Here is a 14,521-nt window from a genome sequence, read left to right as displayed (position 1 = left end):
ACTTTAGGTTATTAGTCCGCTGTGGAGCTCACACCTATGACTCGCAAGCACCCCATGAAGTGCTGTCAAATGGGACACCCAACTATGGTCTCGTGGACTTCCAGAGAACGCGCAAATGAAGGCCACGAAACCGCAAGTCGACATGGAGTGTACCATTTGGGGCAGGGCCTTAATACACTAAAGATGGATATATTTAATTTTATTACAAGGAGGTGTTGTTTCCTTCATCTGCATAATCCCACAATTAAAACACTCCAAGTCGAGGGTCTGTGGTTCAACAGATGATTTACACTCACCAATATCTCAATAATCATATCAAAAGGGTCCATATATAAAAAATAAATAAAATGAGCAGAGTTTGTCAGTGTCAGAGGGGTCAGTGTCAGTCTCCTTATGCAATCAGCAGTCTCGCCTATGAGCAGCTGTACAGTGAGCCAGCAAATAATCGGATTCAGAGGGGTCACTGAACGAAAAATATATTGGAAATTAGAATCGGATAAACACCATCCAAGAGATTATAAGGGATATCGGAAAACTGGTTAACTGATTGGCATACGAGATGGATGAAAATAAGATTGTCACATGAGAAACCCTAGAGCACGAACAGGAGAGAGAGAGAGCGATTAATCCAAGTGAAAGAGGGTTTGTCCAAATGCGCTTTGGAAGAGAGAGATGATAAGGTGGATGATGACTGTGTGTTAGAACAGTGTGAGAGTGGTGGTGCATTACTGTCCTCTCTAACCAAAGTGGAGGTCTCCAGTTATAAAAGAGACTTGGGACAATAGGTAAGTTTGATTATTTGTTTGCTTATTGTCTTCCCAGGTGTACTTACATTATGAGCTTGTTATTCATGTTAATATCAGCCAACTGTAAAGCTTGGGATTGTTGTCATGTAGTTAACATGTCAGCAGTGCCATCTAAACTTGAAACTACTTGAAACAACCTTTTTCTAATGTTGTAATTTTGTTATACATGCATTTTTTATATATATATTCTTTAATTGATGGAATATTTGTCATTTAGAATTAGACATACAGCAGTACTATTTAAAAGAACTGAAAAAAGTTTAAATGTGATTAAAATGGTGAACAATTCTTTTTTTTCTAAATTGGTGATTAGTTAAGTTTATAGACATGTATTTTATCAGCCACACTGAAAAAAGAAGACATGAGTTGACATGGAGACATGAGTTGATACCTTAAGGAGTTATTTCTACTTCTATTTCTACTCGGTGGTTTTAGTCAGGTTGATCCAGTCAAAACAAATAATACTTTTTATTAAAAAAAAATACAAAATTTGGATGTTGGATTTAAAAATTTTAAATTTGGATATTACCAAAATAAGCACATTTTTGTAAGTTACCTGACAAAACACTTTTGTGAAAACGATCAAAATGGCAGTTGACATTCACAATCTTGGGAATCTTGTTTATTGTTTAAATTATTTTTGTTCTGTTTACCATTTAGTTTTTACATTTTATATAAGAGCAAGCCTCTCGAACACTCACTAAGAACATCTCATGTGAGTTTTTCTCGGCTATATTGATGCTTATAAATGTGTGTAAGTGTGTACTATAACATCAGTTTATGTTCTTCAACCAAAAAGAATGTCTGGATTAGATTTGGGTATCCAAAAATACTGCTGTTCTGCCTGCTGGCGCACAAAGTAGAGATGAAAAAAAAAAAACCCTGAATGATGCAGGCTGATATCCTGTGACACACAGGGTGAAAGGCCTACTTTAGCCAGATTAGGGCAGTTGTGTCTGTACTGCAGGTGACACAAATTATGTGTTTCTGCACTCTCAGATTACGGTATCTGTTCCTTATGGAACGATTACAAGATAATCTTTTCTTGACTCTGGTAGGTTAAGATCTAAAATGATGGACTTCAGGCTTGTATTCTCTGAACTGGTTCCCAACATATTTAAAGCAGAACCTTTATGACCTAAATTACTTGAATGTTTGTTATCCAACAATATTTAAACCATTTATGGAATATTTTTGATTGTGTAAGTTCTCTATTTTAGATGTAATTATTAAAAAAATAAATGTATATGTGTGTTTTTATATTAATCAATTTAATTTGTAATTAGCATGTCACTCAGAACCTCATGACCCCAATCAAAATCACAGCTACTTACAACCATGACTGTTTTAAAAATTGTTCGCTGCTCAACAAAAAATCAATGTGTTGCATTATGAAATAAGAGAAAGCCAGTATAAACTAAGGGGAATGTACATGTTTAAAAAAATAAGGGCAAGAACGAATATAAAAAATAGATGTATATCTATGAAAGGGGTAAACCTATGGAATAATTGTGACAAGGAATTAAAAATGTGTATATCACTTTGTAAATTTAAGAAAATGTTTAAAAAAAGGATGATAAATAACTATACACCTCAATATGAATAATTTTTGCATATAATATTTAAACTATTGTATTAATGTCTGAATGTTATGTATGCACATTTGTAAAACGTCTTATGTTACTGACTTTATGAATCAAATTCACTGAGAAAAGTGACGCTCAGATAAATATATAAAAAGGTAGGCACAATAAGCAAAGGCTTCAGCCTACACCTTTTTCGGTTGTTATGTATATTTTAATTTATTATGGAAAATTGTATTTGAGGACCGAAATAAAAGTTGTTTGAATTTGAATATGAATTTGAAAATAGTATTGGAAGTGCAATCTGAAATCTTTTATATGAGGATCAAGATGAGACTGGAATGTTTTTGGCTGTTTAGTCTCAAGTGTGAAAGGAAATCGGCAAGGGGAGGGCCTAATTTGTTGTTCTGTTCCTAATTTGCTGAAACCCAGGGATTTTTGGATTAGCTTTGACAATTAATCTGGTTACGAATCTGTTGGGAGTGACAGGAGGTCAGTTCAGCAGAGCAGGGGGTCGGACATATAATCTTTGTTTGTTAATGTGTAAAGGCAACATTTGGAGTGTATCTGACACGAAATGCATTTGAGCATGTGTGTTGTTTTCCCATAAATGTAAGGGCACATATGGGCATTATGCGTGCATGGTTGTGATTTTGCATGTCAGCATGCCAAAGGGATAAATGACACACATGCAGGGCCATGGAATCAGAGTTTACTGTCCATCAAAATTCATGTCAGGCACCAAGAGATGTGGGGTGGGGAGGGATAGAGAGGGATATTGTGGGCTTGACAGATGGAGGGGTGGTAAATGTGATGGAAAGGAGCATGTTTTTAAAAAGAGGCCAAATAAGTGGATGCTACAGGATAAATTATCTAATAAAAATGGGTAGAAGTTAACATAAACTAATGTTGGGAAATTGATGTGCCCTGCAGCCTGACATGCTGTACATCACCTAAAAAAACGTTAACAGCATTTTACTATACTTCTACTATTACTACTATCATCTACTATTACTATTATTTTACTTTTCTTGTATTTTTTATGCATGCACTTGTATGACCTCATAGTAATTGAGAGACTGCATGGAATATTTGTCAATTTATTTGTGACAAAGACCATTTAAACTGAGCAAAAATTTGATTGTGAATTTGGGGCATTTACAGTGACCCCGGAAAGTATTCACAGCGCTTCACTTTTTCCACATTTTGTTATGTTACAGCCTTATTCCAAAATGGATTAAATAATTTTTTTTCCTCAAAATTCTACAAACAATATCCCATAATGACAACGTGAAAGAAGTTTGTTTGAAATCTTTGCAAATTTATTAAAAATAAAAAATGCAAAAAATCAAATTTACAAAAGTATTCATAGCCTTTGCCATGACACTCAAAATTGAGCTCAGGTGCATCCTGTTTCCACTGATCATCCTTGAGATGTTTCAACAATTTGATTGGAGTCCACCTGTGGTAAATTCAGTTGATTGGACATGATTTGGAAAGGCACACTCCTGTCTATATATGGTCCCACAGTAAACAGTGCATGTCAGAGGACAAACCAATTGTCTGTAGACCTCCGAGACAGGATTGTGTCAAGGTACAGATCTGAGGAAAATCTTCTGCAGCATTGAAGGTCCCAATGAGTGCAGTAGCCTCAATCATCCATAAATGGAAGAAGTTTGGAACCACCAGGACTCTTCCTAGAGCTGGCTGCCTGGCCAAACTGAGTGATCAGGGGAGAAGGGCCTTAGTCAGGGAGGTGACCAAGAACCAGATGGTCAATCTAACAGAGCTCCAGCATTTCTCTGTGGAGAGAGGAGAACCTTCCAGAAGAACAACCATCTCTGCAGCACTCCACCAATCAGGCCTGTATGGTAGAGTGGCCAGAGGGAAGCCACTCCTCAGTAAAAAGCACATGACAGCCTGGAGTTTGCCAAAAGGCACCTGAAGGACTCTCAGACCATGAGAAATAAAATTCTCTGGTCTGATGAAGCAAATATTGAACTCTTTGGCCTTAATGGCAAGCGTTATGTCTGGAGGAAACTAGGCACCGCTCATCACCTGGCCAATGCCATCCCTAGAGTGAAGCATGGTGGTGGCAGCATCATGCTGTGGGGATGATTTTCAGCGGCAGGAATTGGGAGACTAGTCAGGATCGAGGGAAAGATGAATGCAGCAATGTACAGAGACATCCTTGATGATAACCTGCTCCAGAGCGCTCTGGACCTCAAACTGGGGTGAAGGTTCATCTTCCAATATGACAACGACCCTAAGCACACAGCCAAGATAACAAAGGAGTGGCTACTGTACAACTCTGTGAGTGTCCTTGAGTGGCCCAGCCAGAGCCCAGACTTGAACCCGAGTGAACATCTCCGGAGAGATCTGAAAATGGCTGTGCACTGACCCTCCCCATCCAACCTGATTGAGCTTGAGAGGTCCTGCAATGAAGAATGGGAGAAACTGCCCAAAACTAAGTGTGCCAAGCTTGTAGCATCATACACAAAAAGACTTGAGGCTGTAATTGTTGCCAAAGGTGCTTCAACAAAGTATTGAGCAAAGGCTGTGAATACTTCTGTACATGTGATTTTTTTTTTTCTTCGTTTTTTGTAATTTTTATAAATTTGCAAAGATTTCAAGCAAACTTCTTTCACGTTGTCATTATGGGGTATTGTTTGTAGTATTTTGAGGAAAATAATGAATTTAATAAATTTTGGAATAAGGCTGTAACATAACAAAATGTGGAAAAAGTGAAGCGCTGTGAATACTTTCCGGATGGACTGTAGATGAACACCATGTGAGATAGCTCAGGATAATAACAGTGTCTGTTTTATTTCCCTAGCTGATCAGCCATGCGATTTGTCAGTATACAACATCGTGAACGGAGGGCAGCGGAGCCTGAAGCGGAGCCTAACCCCCCTCCCCCACCTCCTCCCTCTCATCACTCCCATAATTTCATAGATATGAAAAACAAGTTTTTCAATGAGATTGGCCACTTACCAAGTAAGTATGTTGTAGCACACACATACTCGACAAGTCACAACATGCATAATTCTTAATAATTATTAATATAGGACACACCCCATCAAACTGTACATTTATGTGATTCATTAATTCCTCTTTTTTTTTTCCCATTTCCACTCTTCATGTCAATCCTTCATGTTTTCACCTATTCCATCAATTCACTCAGACCACACTATCAAACGTAAGTTCAATCTAGGCCTTTTTTTCTGTCAGCCCACCATCCATCCATCCATTCAGTTTCACACTTTAGCAGAAAGTCTGTTATTTTCTTTTTGGCAATTTTCTAAAAACATGATAAATTGTAAGACGTTTATATGTATTTCTATTAACAGATCCATGAAATTATGTAAAATATTTGCTGTTTCCACTCGCCATATCCTTTTCTCTTTCTCTCACTTTCTACATCTCTCTCTCTCTCTCTCCATTGCGCAGTGCCCATGTGGGCTATTGGAGCCATAATTGTGGTAATGCTTGCCTTGGTTGGTTGCTTTGCTTTTTGCATCTATAAGAAGTGCTTGGGAGGGAAGAAGAAAGCAAAGAAAGTCAGAGAGAGGAAGGGTGGACGCAGAAGGTTGAAAAAGGAGGGAGCGGAAGAAGCAGGCGATGTAAGAGAATGTGGGAGTGCAAAGCATGTAAAGGGCAAAATGTTTATAGAGATGGAGGACAAACAGATTAGTTATTTAGAACGGCAAAACTAAAGTGGAAGATCTTGTTCTGTCAAATTAGTGAAAAGCTTTACTATGATTTCATTTTAAATGTGAAAATTTGTTTGGTAATGTATGGCTTACAGGTATAAATACTTTTATACTAGTGATATTTATACTTTAATATGCATCCCTCTCAGGAACAACCTAAGGATGGAGAAACCGAGGGCGAAAAAGAGTTCTATGGCAAGTTGGAGTACACTGTGGACTATAACTTCACTGAAAATCAGGTGTGTCATTTCGCTGGTGGTTGAGAGTGGATGCTATTAATGTGCCCACTAAATGTGAGTGCATATTTAGTAATGCTGTCATTAACATATATTTTTGGCATTTTGGACGAACTTCCTTTTAGATAATTTAAACAAATCAGTATCTAGAAGTCTTATGTCGGTGTGCCTGTATAAAGAAACCACTCCACTTGTGAGTACTTTATTTTAAACACTTGATATACATCCTTTTCCTCTTCAGCTCATTGTTGGCATCTTGCAAGCCCAAGACCTTCCTGCCATGGATATAGGTGGTACCTCTGACCCCTATGTTAAAGTTTATATGCTACCAGACAAGAAGAAAAAATTTGAGACTAAAGTCCAGCGCAAAAATCTTTGCCCTGTTTTCAATGAGACGTTCATGTTTAAGGTATCACAATTTTTTTAATTCCATTTTATTTTTGTCTTCCTTGTGTGCTCTCATTGTAGAATATATGCCAAAGGCATTTTCTTAAACAATTTCGTTTGCTTTACATAAATGGTACTTGTCAATTATTATTTTTTTGAGCATGCCTTCGTTCAACATATTGTTTGATATCTCGGTTTTCAGATCCCCTTTAATGATCTAGCTGGACAGACCTTGGTCCTGCAGGTGTTTGACTTTGACCGCTTTGGGAAACATGATGTAATTGGAGAGATCAAAATCCCAATGAACAGTGTAGACCTGGGCCAGCCCATACATGAATGGAGAGACCTGGTTGGGGGAGAGAAAGAGGAGGTAAGGCTTTCCATTAGGCTGTTTTATAAAGTATTTTGAACCATATGTCTAAAAGCTTAAAATGTCAACTTTTAAATAAAACACTTCAAATTTAAAACAAAAATTCTCCTGCAATGTAATCTGTATGAAACAAGGTGATGTACAATTTCTCCTGGCTCAGCTAATTATACCTAATGTGATCACACCCACCGGCAGAGGGCGATATTCATACGGTAATGTGCAGAGACGATCAATGCAAATGGTAAACACCCCCGACTGTGCCTTGAAAACATATAGTTCATTCACTTATCTGCGCATTTGAAAGAGAGCACGATACACAAGTGAGAAAACTCCTGGATAGTGATGAAGAGTTAAAATTTTCCTCAGAAGAAGAGCGGGACTCCGATGAACGTTTGTATTTTGAAGAGAGACTTGATCCATCCAAGGATACAATGTCGGACGAATAAGTAATTTAGTTTTCATTAGTTGACATGCTATTTTATATAAACATGTACATATTTTACGAGTGGGACTGTTTTCAGACTTGCCAGCCAGGATTCAGAGAATTGAAATTTGAAATATGTCCTAATAAGCCAGTTTTAGTAACATTTAAATGCTGTTTCGGCTAAAGCAGGTATTTAAATTGTATGCTGTATAATATAAATATGATATGTAAAATGATATAAAAATAATATGAATGTTTAGATTATATTTTAACTAGTGTTTATGCTGCCTCATTATCATCAACAAAGCTTGTGCTTGCAAATATGTGTTCAGGTTAAATGCGTAAAATGCACTTTAAATATGCCCATATTAGAAAATCAGCATCTTATAATGATTTCTGAAGGACCATGTGACACTGAAGACTGCAGTAATGATGCTGAAAATTCAGATTGCATTTTACAATATATTCAAATAGAAAACTGTTCTTTTAAATTATACAAATAGTTCACAATATCAATGTTTTTTGCTGTATTTTGGATCAAATAAATGCAGCCTTGGTGAGCAGAAGAGACTTCATTTAAACGGTAGTGTAGGTCTAAAATTAAGTAAAGTCTTTATGTAAAGAAAATGTATAGTCAGATTATTTCTTTTAACTTAACTTGATTTTGAGCATTAAGTCTCCTCACATTCATTCTCTTTCTGTCACATTCCTCATTGATAGGCCCAGGGGAGGGGTCTTTTGTCTCCTCAGGTGTGAATCACATCAATATTCAGATTAATTCACGCCTCCTCGCATATGACCTTTCTAACACTAAAAGTGTCTTACAAAAGTTCAATTACTATATTGTTTTGTATGAATGAGTGATCAGGGTGGTTTTCACATCATTTTGTAGCAAAAACTCTAGGCTACAAGATCCAGTTCTCAAAAGTCTTGTGGACAAATGTTTAGTATGTGTTATATGGCTTTATTTCAATGACTTAAATATTTAGTTTTTTCAAAAACCATGCATAAACTTTATTTTCTCAAAAATATAAACATGTACACACATGTTGCTCAGATATTATTGTAGCCCAGTTTGTGCTGAATACAGTGTTATCGGACTTTAGCCATTAATGTGTTTTAAAGCAACTGTATAAAAGCACAAATGTAAAGGCATGTCAAAACTTCTCCAGGGGCCAAAACACCCTCAGTGCCCAGAGGGTTAAACACCATAGTGAATTGTTATGTTTTTTTTAACAATATACTCTTCGCTTCCTCCCCAACAGCAAGAAAACCTTGGTGACATCTGTATCTCCCTGCGCTATGTGCCCACCTCAGGGAAGCTCACCGTCTGTATCATGGAAGCCAAGAACCTCAAAAAGATGGATGTAGGTGGTTTATCAGGTGTGTGGACTATCATTAGTCAAATATCTTGTCTTACATGTTGACTTTTCCCTCCTGTAATACTAACTTACATATTGCAATCAAATATACACAATGTAGCCAGAAGTATGAGGACACCCCTTCTAATTCATATCAGGTTTGGTTAAGCCTCTTAATTCCAGTGAAAACAATTGTTCATGCTGCAATACTCATTGACATTCTAGGGAATTGTGAGCTTCAAATTTTGTGGCAACAGTTTGGGGTGTACATTTTCTATTCCAGCATGACAATGCCCTGTGCACAAAGTGAGATCCTACAAAGAAGCCTATATAAAACCCAGACCTGAATCATGTTGGACACCTTTGGGATGAATTGGAATGCTGTCTATGATCGTTCAGCATCCGTGCATAACCTCACCGGTGCTGTTTTGTCTGAATGGAAGCAAATCCCGATGGAAGCTGTCAAGGAGGACCAACTCCCTTTTAATGGGAATGGTTTTGAAATTAAAAGCTCAACATGTACATATGGGTGTGGTGTTTGGGTGTTCACATACCTTTTGCCATATTGTGAATCACTATCCAGTTATGCTATATCAAATGTGGCTCCATTTACTGTCTTTATCCATAAAACAAAGCCATTTTTCTCTTACTCTCTTTTTCTTTTCCCTTTTTTTGATGTTCTCTCTAAGATCCATTTGTGAAAATAGTGTTGCAACACAATGGGAAGCGTATTAAGAAGAAGAAGACAACCGTTAAGCAGAACACACTAAACCCCTACTTTAATGAGAGCTTCAGCTTTGAAATTCCCTTCGCCCAGATACAGGTACATCTGATATCATGACAATTTGAAACATGTCTGTGACGAGTTACCTATTTGCATCTGTGTGACAGGGCGGAGGGTGGGGCCTGGTCATGATGCTACACACCCGGCCCCTAATCAGGCTAATCAATCCTCAGAGAGGGCTAAAGGCCGACTGGAGACTGCAGTGAGACAGAGAGAGATATTTTCGGGCAGCTGTCCGACACCTTTGTGTGTTTGTCTTTTTGTTTATCTTCCTTATTAAAATCTTATTTATATTGTCAATTTGGTTCTCGCCGCCTCCTTTCCATTAATACCTTTACACTGGTGCCGGAAATCTCTCTCTCTGTACCACTGCAGGCCTTTATCCCTCTCTGAGGCTTGATGAGCGACCCGGCTCCACCCTGTCACAATCTGTAATAAATCTACTGTCATGGTTGTCTATCATTTAAGAGTATAATGAGAAAGAACAAGTGGATTAAGTGTGTATTAACCCATTTTTCTCTGTTCCTCTGTGTCTCTGTAGAAGATCCAGGTGCTGGTCACTGTCTATGATTACGACAAACTGGGGAGCAATGATCCGATTGGGAAGTGCTGGATCGGGTTTGGTGCAAGTGGGGTGGGTCTCCGCCATTGGTCAGACATGCTGGGCAATCCCAGACGTCCTGTGGCACAGTGGCACACCCTTCAGCCAGAAGAGGAAGTAGATGCTGCCCTTAAGGCACCCATTCGCTAAATACCTGTGCTTCTCCACCCCTCAAATAAAAGCTTTGAAAATACAGATATTTCTTATCTGTAGCTTATTTTAAAACATACCTGCAATCAGTATTTAACTGTATTCATTGGATGGTATTTGCATCACTCTAATTAGACATACACAAATCAACATTTGTAACTGAACATCTACAATATCACTTTTGGCAACATACCATTTAAATCTACCACTTACTCTAATCTGTGTTTCACTAAGGATTATTTTTTTGTAGATATTTTTAGACATTACATTTCTTAAAATTTTTGTTTCTGAGTAATAACTTTTTTTTATGTGTTATGTATATTACGTTCATCTGGATTTTGTTTCTTATTTAAATGTCTGGATGATGATTTTTTTTTTTTGTATTGGATGTTTGTATTTGACTATAATTGCATGACAACTGTCCTGATTTGCCTTGTCTTTCTGTGAATCAAGATGACTATAAATGCAACCACTGGATCAATGTTATAATAGTTTAAATTTCTATTCGTTTTAATTTAAAAACTAATTTAAATACGTTTTTGTTTCTATTTAGTTTAAACATTTTCACTCCAATTTAGTTGTTTTCATTTTGTTTGTTAGTTTTGTGTTCATTTTAGTTTAGTGTTAGTTTTTAAATATTTGATAGTTTAATTTTAGTTTTTCATTCCATTTAGTTTTAATTTAGTTTTAGTTTTTATATCAAGTGATACATTTAGAATGGGGAAAAAAGGCATTTGTGAGAGAGTGAGAGAGAGAGAGAGAGTGTGTGTGAGAGAGAGAGAGAGAGAGAGAGAGAAAGAAAGAAAGAAAGACAATAAATGACTGGATATTAGATTCTTTCTGTTCTCTTTGTTTTAACATCATGCATTGGCAACACAATGAACAGTCATTCCAATAAAGTTTTAAATGTATCATAATTGAAGTCCCAGACACGGTTAGCATGTTTTCTATAAGGTGATCAGATTTTGAAGGTCTCAAATTGGGAAACCTGGGGGATATATATATATATATATTGTATTAAAATATGTTGCTAAATTCAAAATAACATATTTTAGTATGTGAAATATTATTTTATTATATATATATTTTATACTATTTTAAAGGGTAACTAAACACCTGCTCAGAGTCTGACTCCACCCACTAGAAATATTTGAAAATGCAGGAAAAGTGGGCAGACCCCGGCGGGATAGAGGGAACGAACCGAGTGCGGGGCTGAGCGGGGCGGGCGGGGGCACCTGAGACTCGTAGTGACGGATTAATTGACAGCTGCTGTCAGACTCTATGTTATTATTATTCCTCACACGTCGCAGCGACATGTACATGAATCTGGCGTGGTGAGCTGGAACCTGCTTACGTCAGCTGTCACCGCTACGTCACGAAGTACCGCAACAGCCAATAGGAAAATTCAACTGCAGTAGCCACCGTTCAACCTGAAGAGGGCAGCACTCAGACGTTTTTACACCATATATTGTAGAATTAAAACACTTTATACACAAATGTCAAAAAAATTACTTGAATCAATGACCAGTACTAATAAAGCCCCATGCTTACAGATCATTAACTAAAAAAAGTTGGTTTAGGGTTTAGTTACCCTTTAACCACATTTTAGCTATTTGTAAAATGTACAAATTCCATATAGCATATTCTATCCATATAATGTCATATTGCTTATAGTAATTATATGACTTTTCAGTACTTGAAATTTCTTGTCAGATGCACATTTTTACACAAAATGTGCCACATTGGAACTTAAAAGTTAAAATACAATTCCACATTTAAGTGCTTGTACTATTTATCTATTTTTTTTAAAATACAGCTGTATGCATATGACCTGCAATCTATTATTTAACCCTGTTTGCCAAAGTTAACTTTTACAATGACAGAAAAACATTTCAATTCCATTTTCGTGTGGATCTAAGAAATAGTTTTGAATAGTCTTTTTAATTTTTAATTATTTTCTAATTTGCGTTGGATGATGACAGAGAGCGTGAGTCGTTGTCATGGTAACCAGATATAAATGGAAAGAGATTCACAAATAAATTTAAGGAGTTTCACCAAAATGAAATTAATTCACAAATGAAAAGAATGAGATTTACAAATATATGTTAGGAGTTTCACAAAAATAAAGTGAATTCACAAATAAATAAAAGTAGATTTGCAAATAAAAAAAATATTTACAAATATATTTTAAGCACCAGAACTGCTGGCAATCCACAAATAGGTGGGCTCCACCCATCGTCTACTCAAGCCAATCAGATAATGGCCACATTACTCTGACCAACCGTAGCATGTCTTCAACCAATCACACTTTGTTTTACTATCAGGGCAGGACCGAGTCACAGTGCTCTTATGAGCATGGAATCAAGCACTTACAGATAAGCTCCAAGGCCACAAACCTTTAAAGAAATGGATGTCATCAGAGGAATACTTTGTCAGGACCCGGTCTCGAACCCGGGTCTCCGGTGTGAGAAACAGTCATTTAGCAAACTGAGCCACTAGTGGTTGGCAGAACCCAGAAAATGAGGCAGACACAGCAGTACTGAGACGTTGTTTTAATGATGTAAAAAGTAAAGATCTTCAGGCAAAAAAATATAAATCCACAACGTGGAGTCATTCCAGGTAAAAAGGTAATACACCAAGTCAAAAGGTAAATCCACAAGGTAAGAAGGTACAGCAGAAAAAAGGCCTCAAAAGATAAATTAGTACCAAAACAGAGTACCACAAGAGAATCCAACTGGAGCCACAAACGTTCACAGCTTCACTGAGGCTGGGTGCTAACATTCAAACACAGAGCAAAGAACTAAGGAAAAATAAGGGTTTAAATACATACAAGGGAAACGAGGCACAGGTGCAAATAATAACTGGATCAGACAAAAGGCATGATGGGGGCCTCTAGTGGCTTGGTACCGTTGTGAGGAACGTAGAAGATTGCGACGGGCCTTCCTCCACGTAAGCCGACAGCGTCTGATGAACTTCAGGGCTGAAGGCACTCCGACTTCTACCTCCTGGTCAGGGAACAATGGGGGTGGGGGCATAGCCAAACTGACTCTCGTGCAGGGACAAACCAGTGGAGGAGGAGCGCAAGGTGTTGTGCGCATACTCGACCCAAACGATGAAGGACGACAGTGGCAACAGGACAGTGCGTTTCCCTGGAGCCCGAGACACACGGAGCGGAAATGGCCCGGTTTGCCGCAATATAGATAGCGTCGCTCCCTCATCCGGCAGTCTCTTTCAGCCTGGGAGATGCGTCCAATCTGCATGGATTCCAGTGGAGCCAGCGGGGATAAAGGTGGGGACTCGGAGCCGGGACCGATAGGAGCTAGGGTGAGAGGTCTTCGGTTGAGTTCTCTTTCTCTCAGGCGCTGGTCTATACGTGAGGCCAACTTGATCAGGGACTCGAGATCGTCTGGTGGTTCCTGAGTGGCCAGTTCGTCTTGGATGGCGTCAGAGAGACCCTTCAGAAAGCACATCTTGAGCGCCTCTTCGTTCCAGCCACTCATTGCTGCTACCGTGCGGAAATGGATGGCATAGTCCGTCACACTGCGTTGACCTTGGCGGAGAGTCAGGACCGCTGGTAGGACCTTGGAATACTCGCTTGAATTCCTCAGTAAAGGCAGAGTAGCTGGCACAGCAGGGACTTTGGGCATCCCACACAGCAGTGGCCCAGGCCAGGGCCTTTTCCGACAGCAGGGTGATGTATGCGATCTTGGACTGGTCGGTGGGAAATGACGAGGGTTGCAGCTCGAAGGAGAGAGAACATTGGGTAAGGAAACCCTTACAAGCACCCGGATCACCTGAAAACCGTTGGGGAGGCGGAAGACGAGGTTCAGCCAGGGGGTTAACTGCTATGGGCACTTGAATATTAGGTACTGGGGCGGGAGCAGTTGCTGGTGGAAGTCGATCAGATATCTGCTTTATGGAAGTCAGCATCTCCGACAGGAGTTGAGAATGTCTAACCATCAAGGCCTCTTGCTGAGCCAGAGCAGCCTCGTGACGTTGGATAGTCCCCTCGTGTTGGGACAGCATGGCAAAAAGCTCCTGGGGACTGACTGCCATCTTGGCTCTGTGTTTCTGTCAGGACCCAGTCTCAAACCCAGGTCTCCGGT

General features: G+C 38.6%; 1 protein-coding gene across 1 annotated transcript; it reads left to right on the top strand.

Moving 5' to 3' along the window:
• Window positions 1-669: 669 nt before the first annotated feature.
• LOC127647175 (synaptotagmin-2-like) lies at window positions 670-11,336 on the top strand. Its single transcript, XM_052131276.1, has 9 exons — window positions 670-785; window positions 5,226-5,386; window positions 5,840-6,012; window positions 6,252-6,341; window positions 6,580-6,747; window positions 6,928-7,095; window positions 8,785-8,902; window positions 9,570-9,703; window positions 10,206-11,336. The coding sequence occupies exons 2-9, from the start codon at window positions 5,236-5,238 to the stop codon at window positions 10,413-10,415; spliced, it is 1,212 nt and encodes a 403-aa protein (XP_051987236.1). The 5' UTR covers window positions 670-785; window positions 5,226-5,235; the 3' UTR covers window positions 10,416-11,336.
• The last annotated feature ends 3,185 nt before the right edge of the window (window positions 11,337-14,521 follow it).

This window comes from Xyrauchen texanus, chromosome 8 (genome assembly GCF_025860055.1).
Source record: "Xyrauchen texanus isolate HMW12.3.18 chromosome 8, RBS_HiC_50CHRs, whole genome shotgun sequence".
NCBI classification, from domain to species: Eukaryota; Metazoa; Chordata; class Actinopteri; order Cypriniformes; family Catostomidae; genus Xyrauchen; species Xyrauchen texanus.
This window is presented reverse-complemented; position numbering and strand designations above follow the sequence as displayed.

What these genes read in the sequence shown, in the direction of transcription:
- LOC127647175 (XM_052131276.1), top strand. Translation starts at nt 5,236, where the DNA reads ATGCGATTTGTCAGTATACAACATCGTGAACGGAGGGCAGCGGAGCCT. An exon ending in ATGAGACGTTCATGTTTAAG is followed by an intron (nt 6,748 to 6,927) that starts GTATCACAATTT and finishes CTCGGTTTTCAG; the next exon opens with ATCCCCTTTAATGATCTAGC. An exon ending in GGATGTAGGTGGTTTATCAG is followed by an intron (nt 8,903 to 9,569) that starts GTGTGTGGACTA and finishes GTTCTCTCTAAG; the next exon opens with ATCCATTTGTGAAAATAGTG.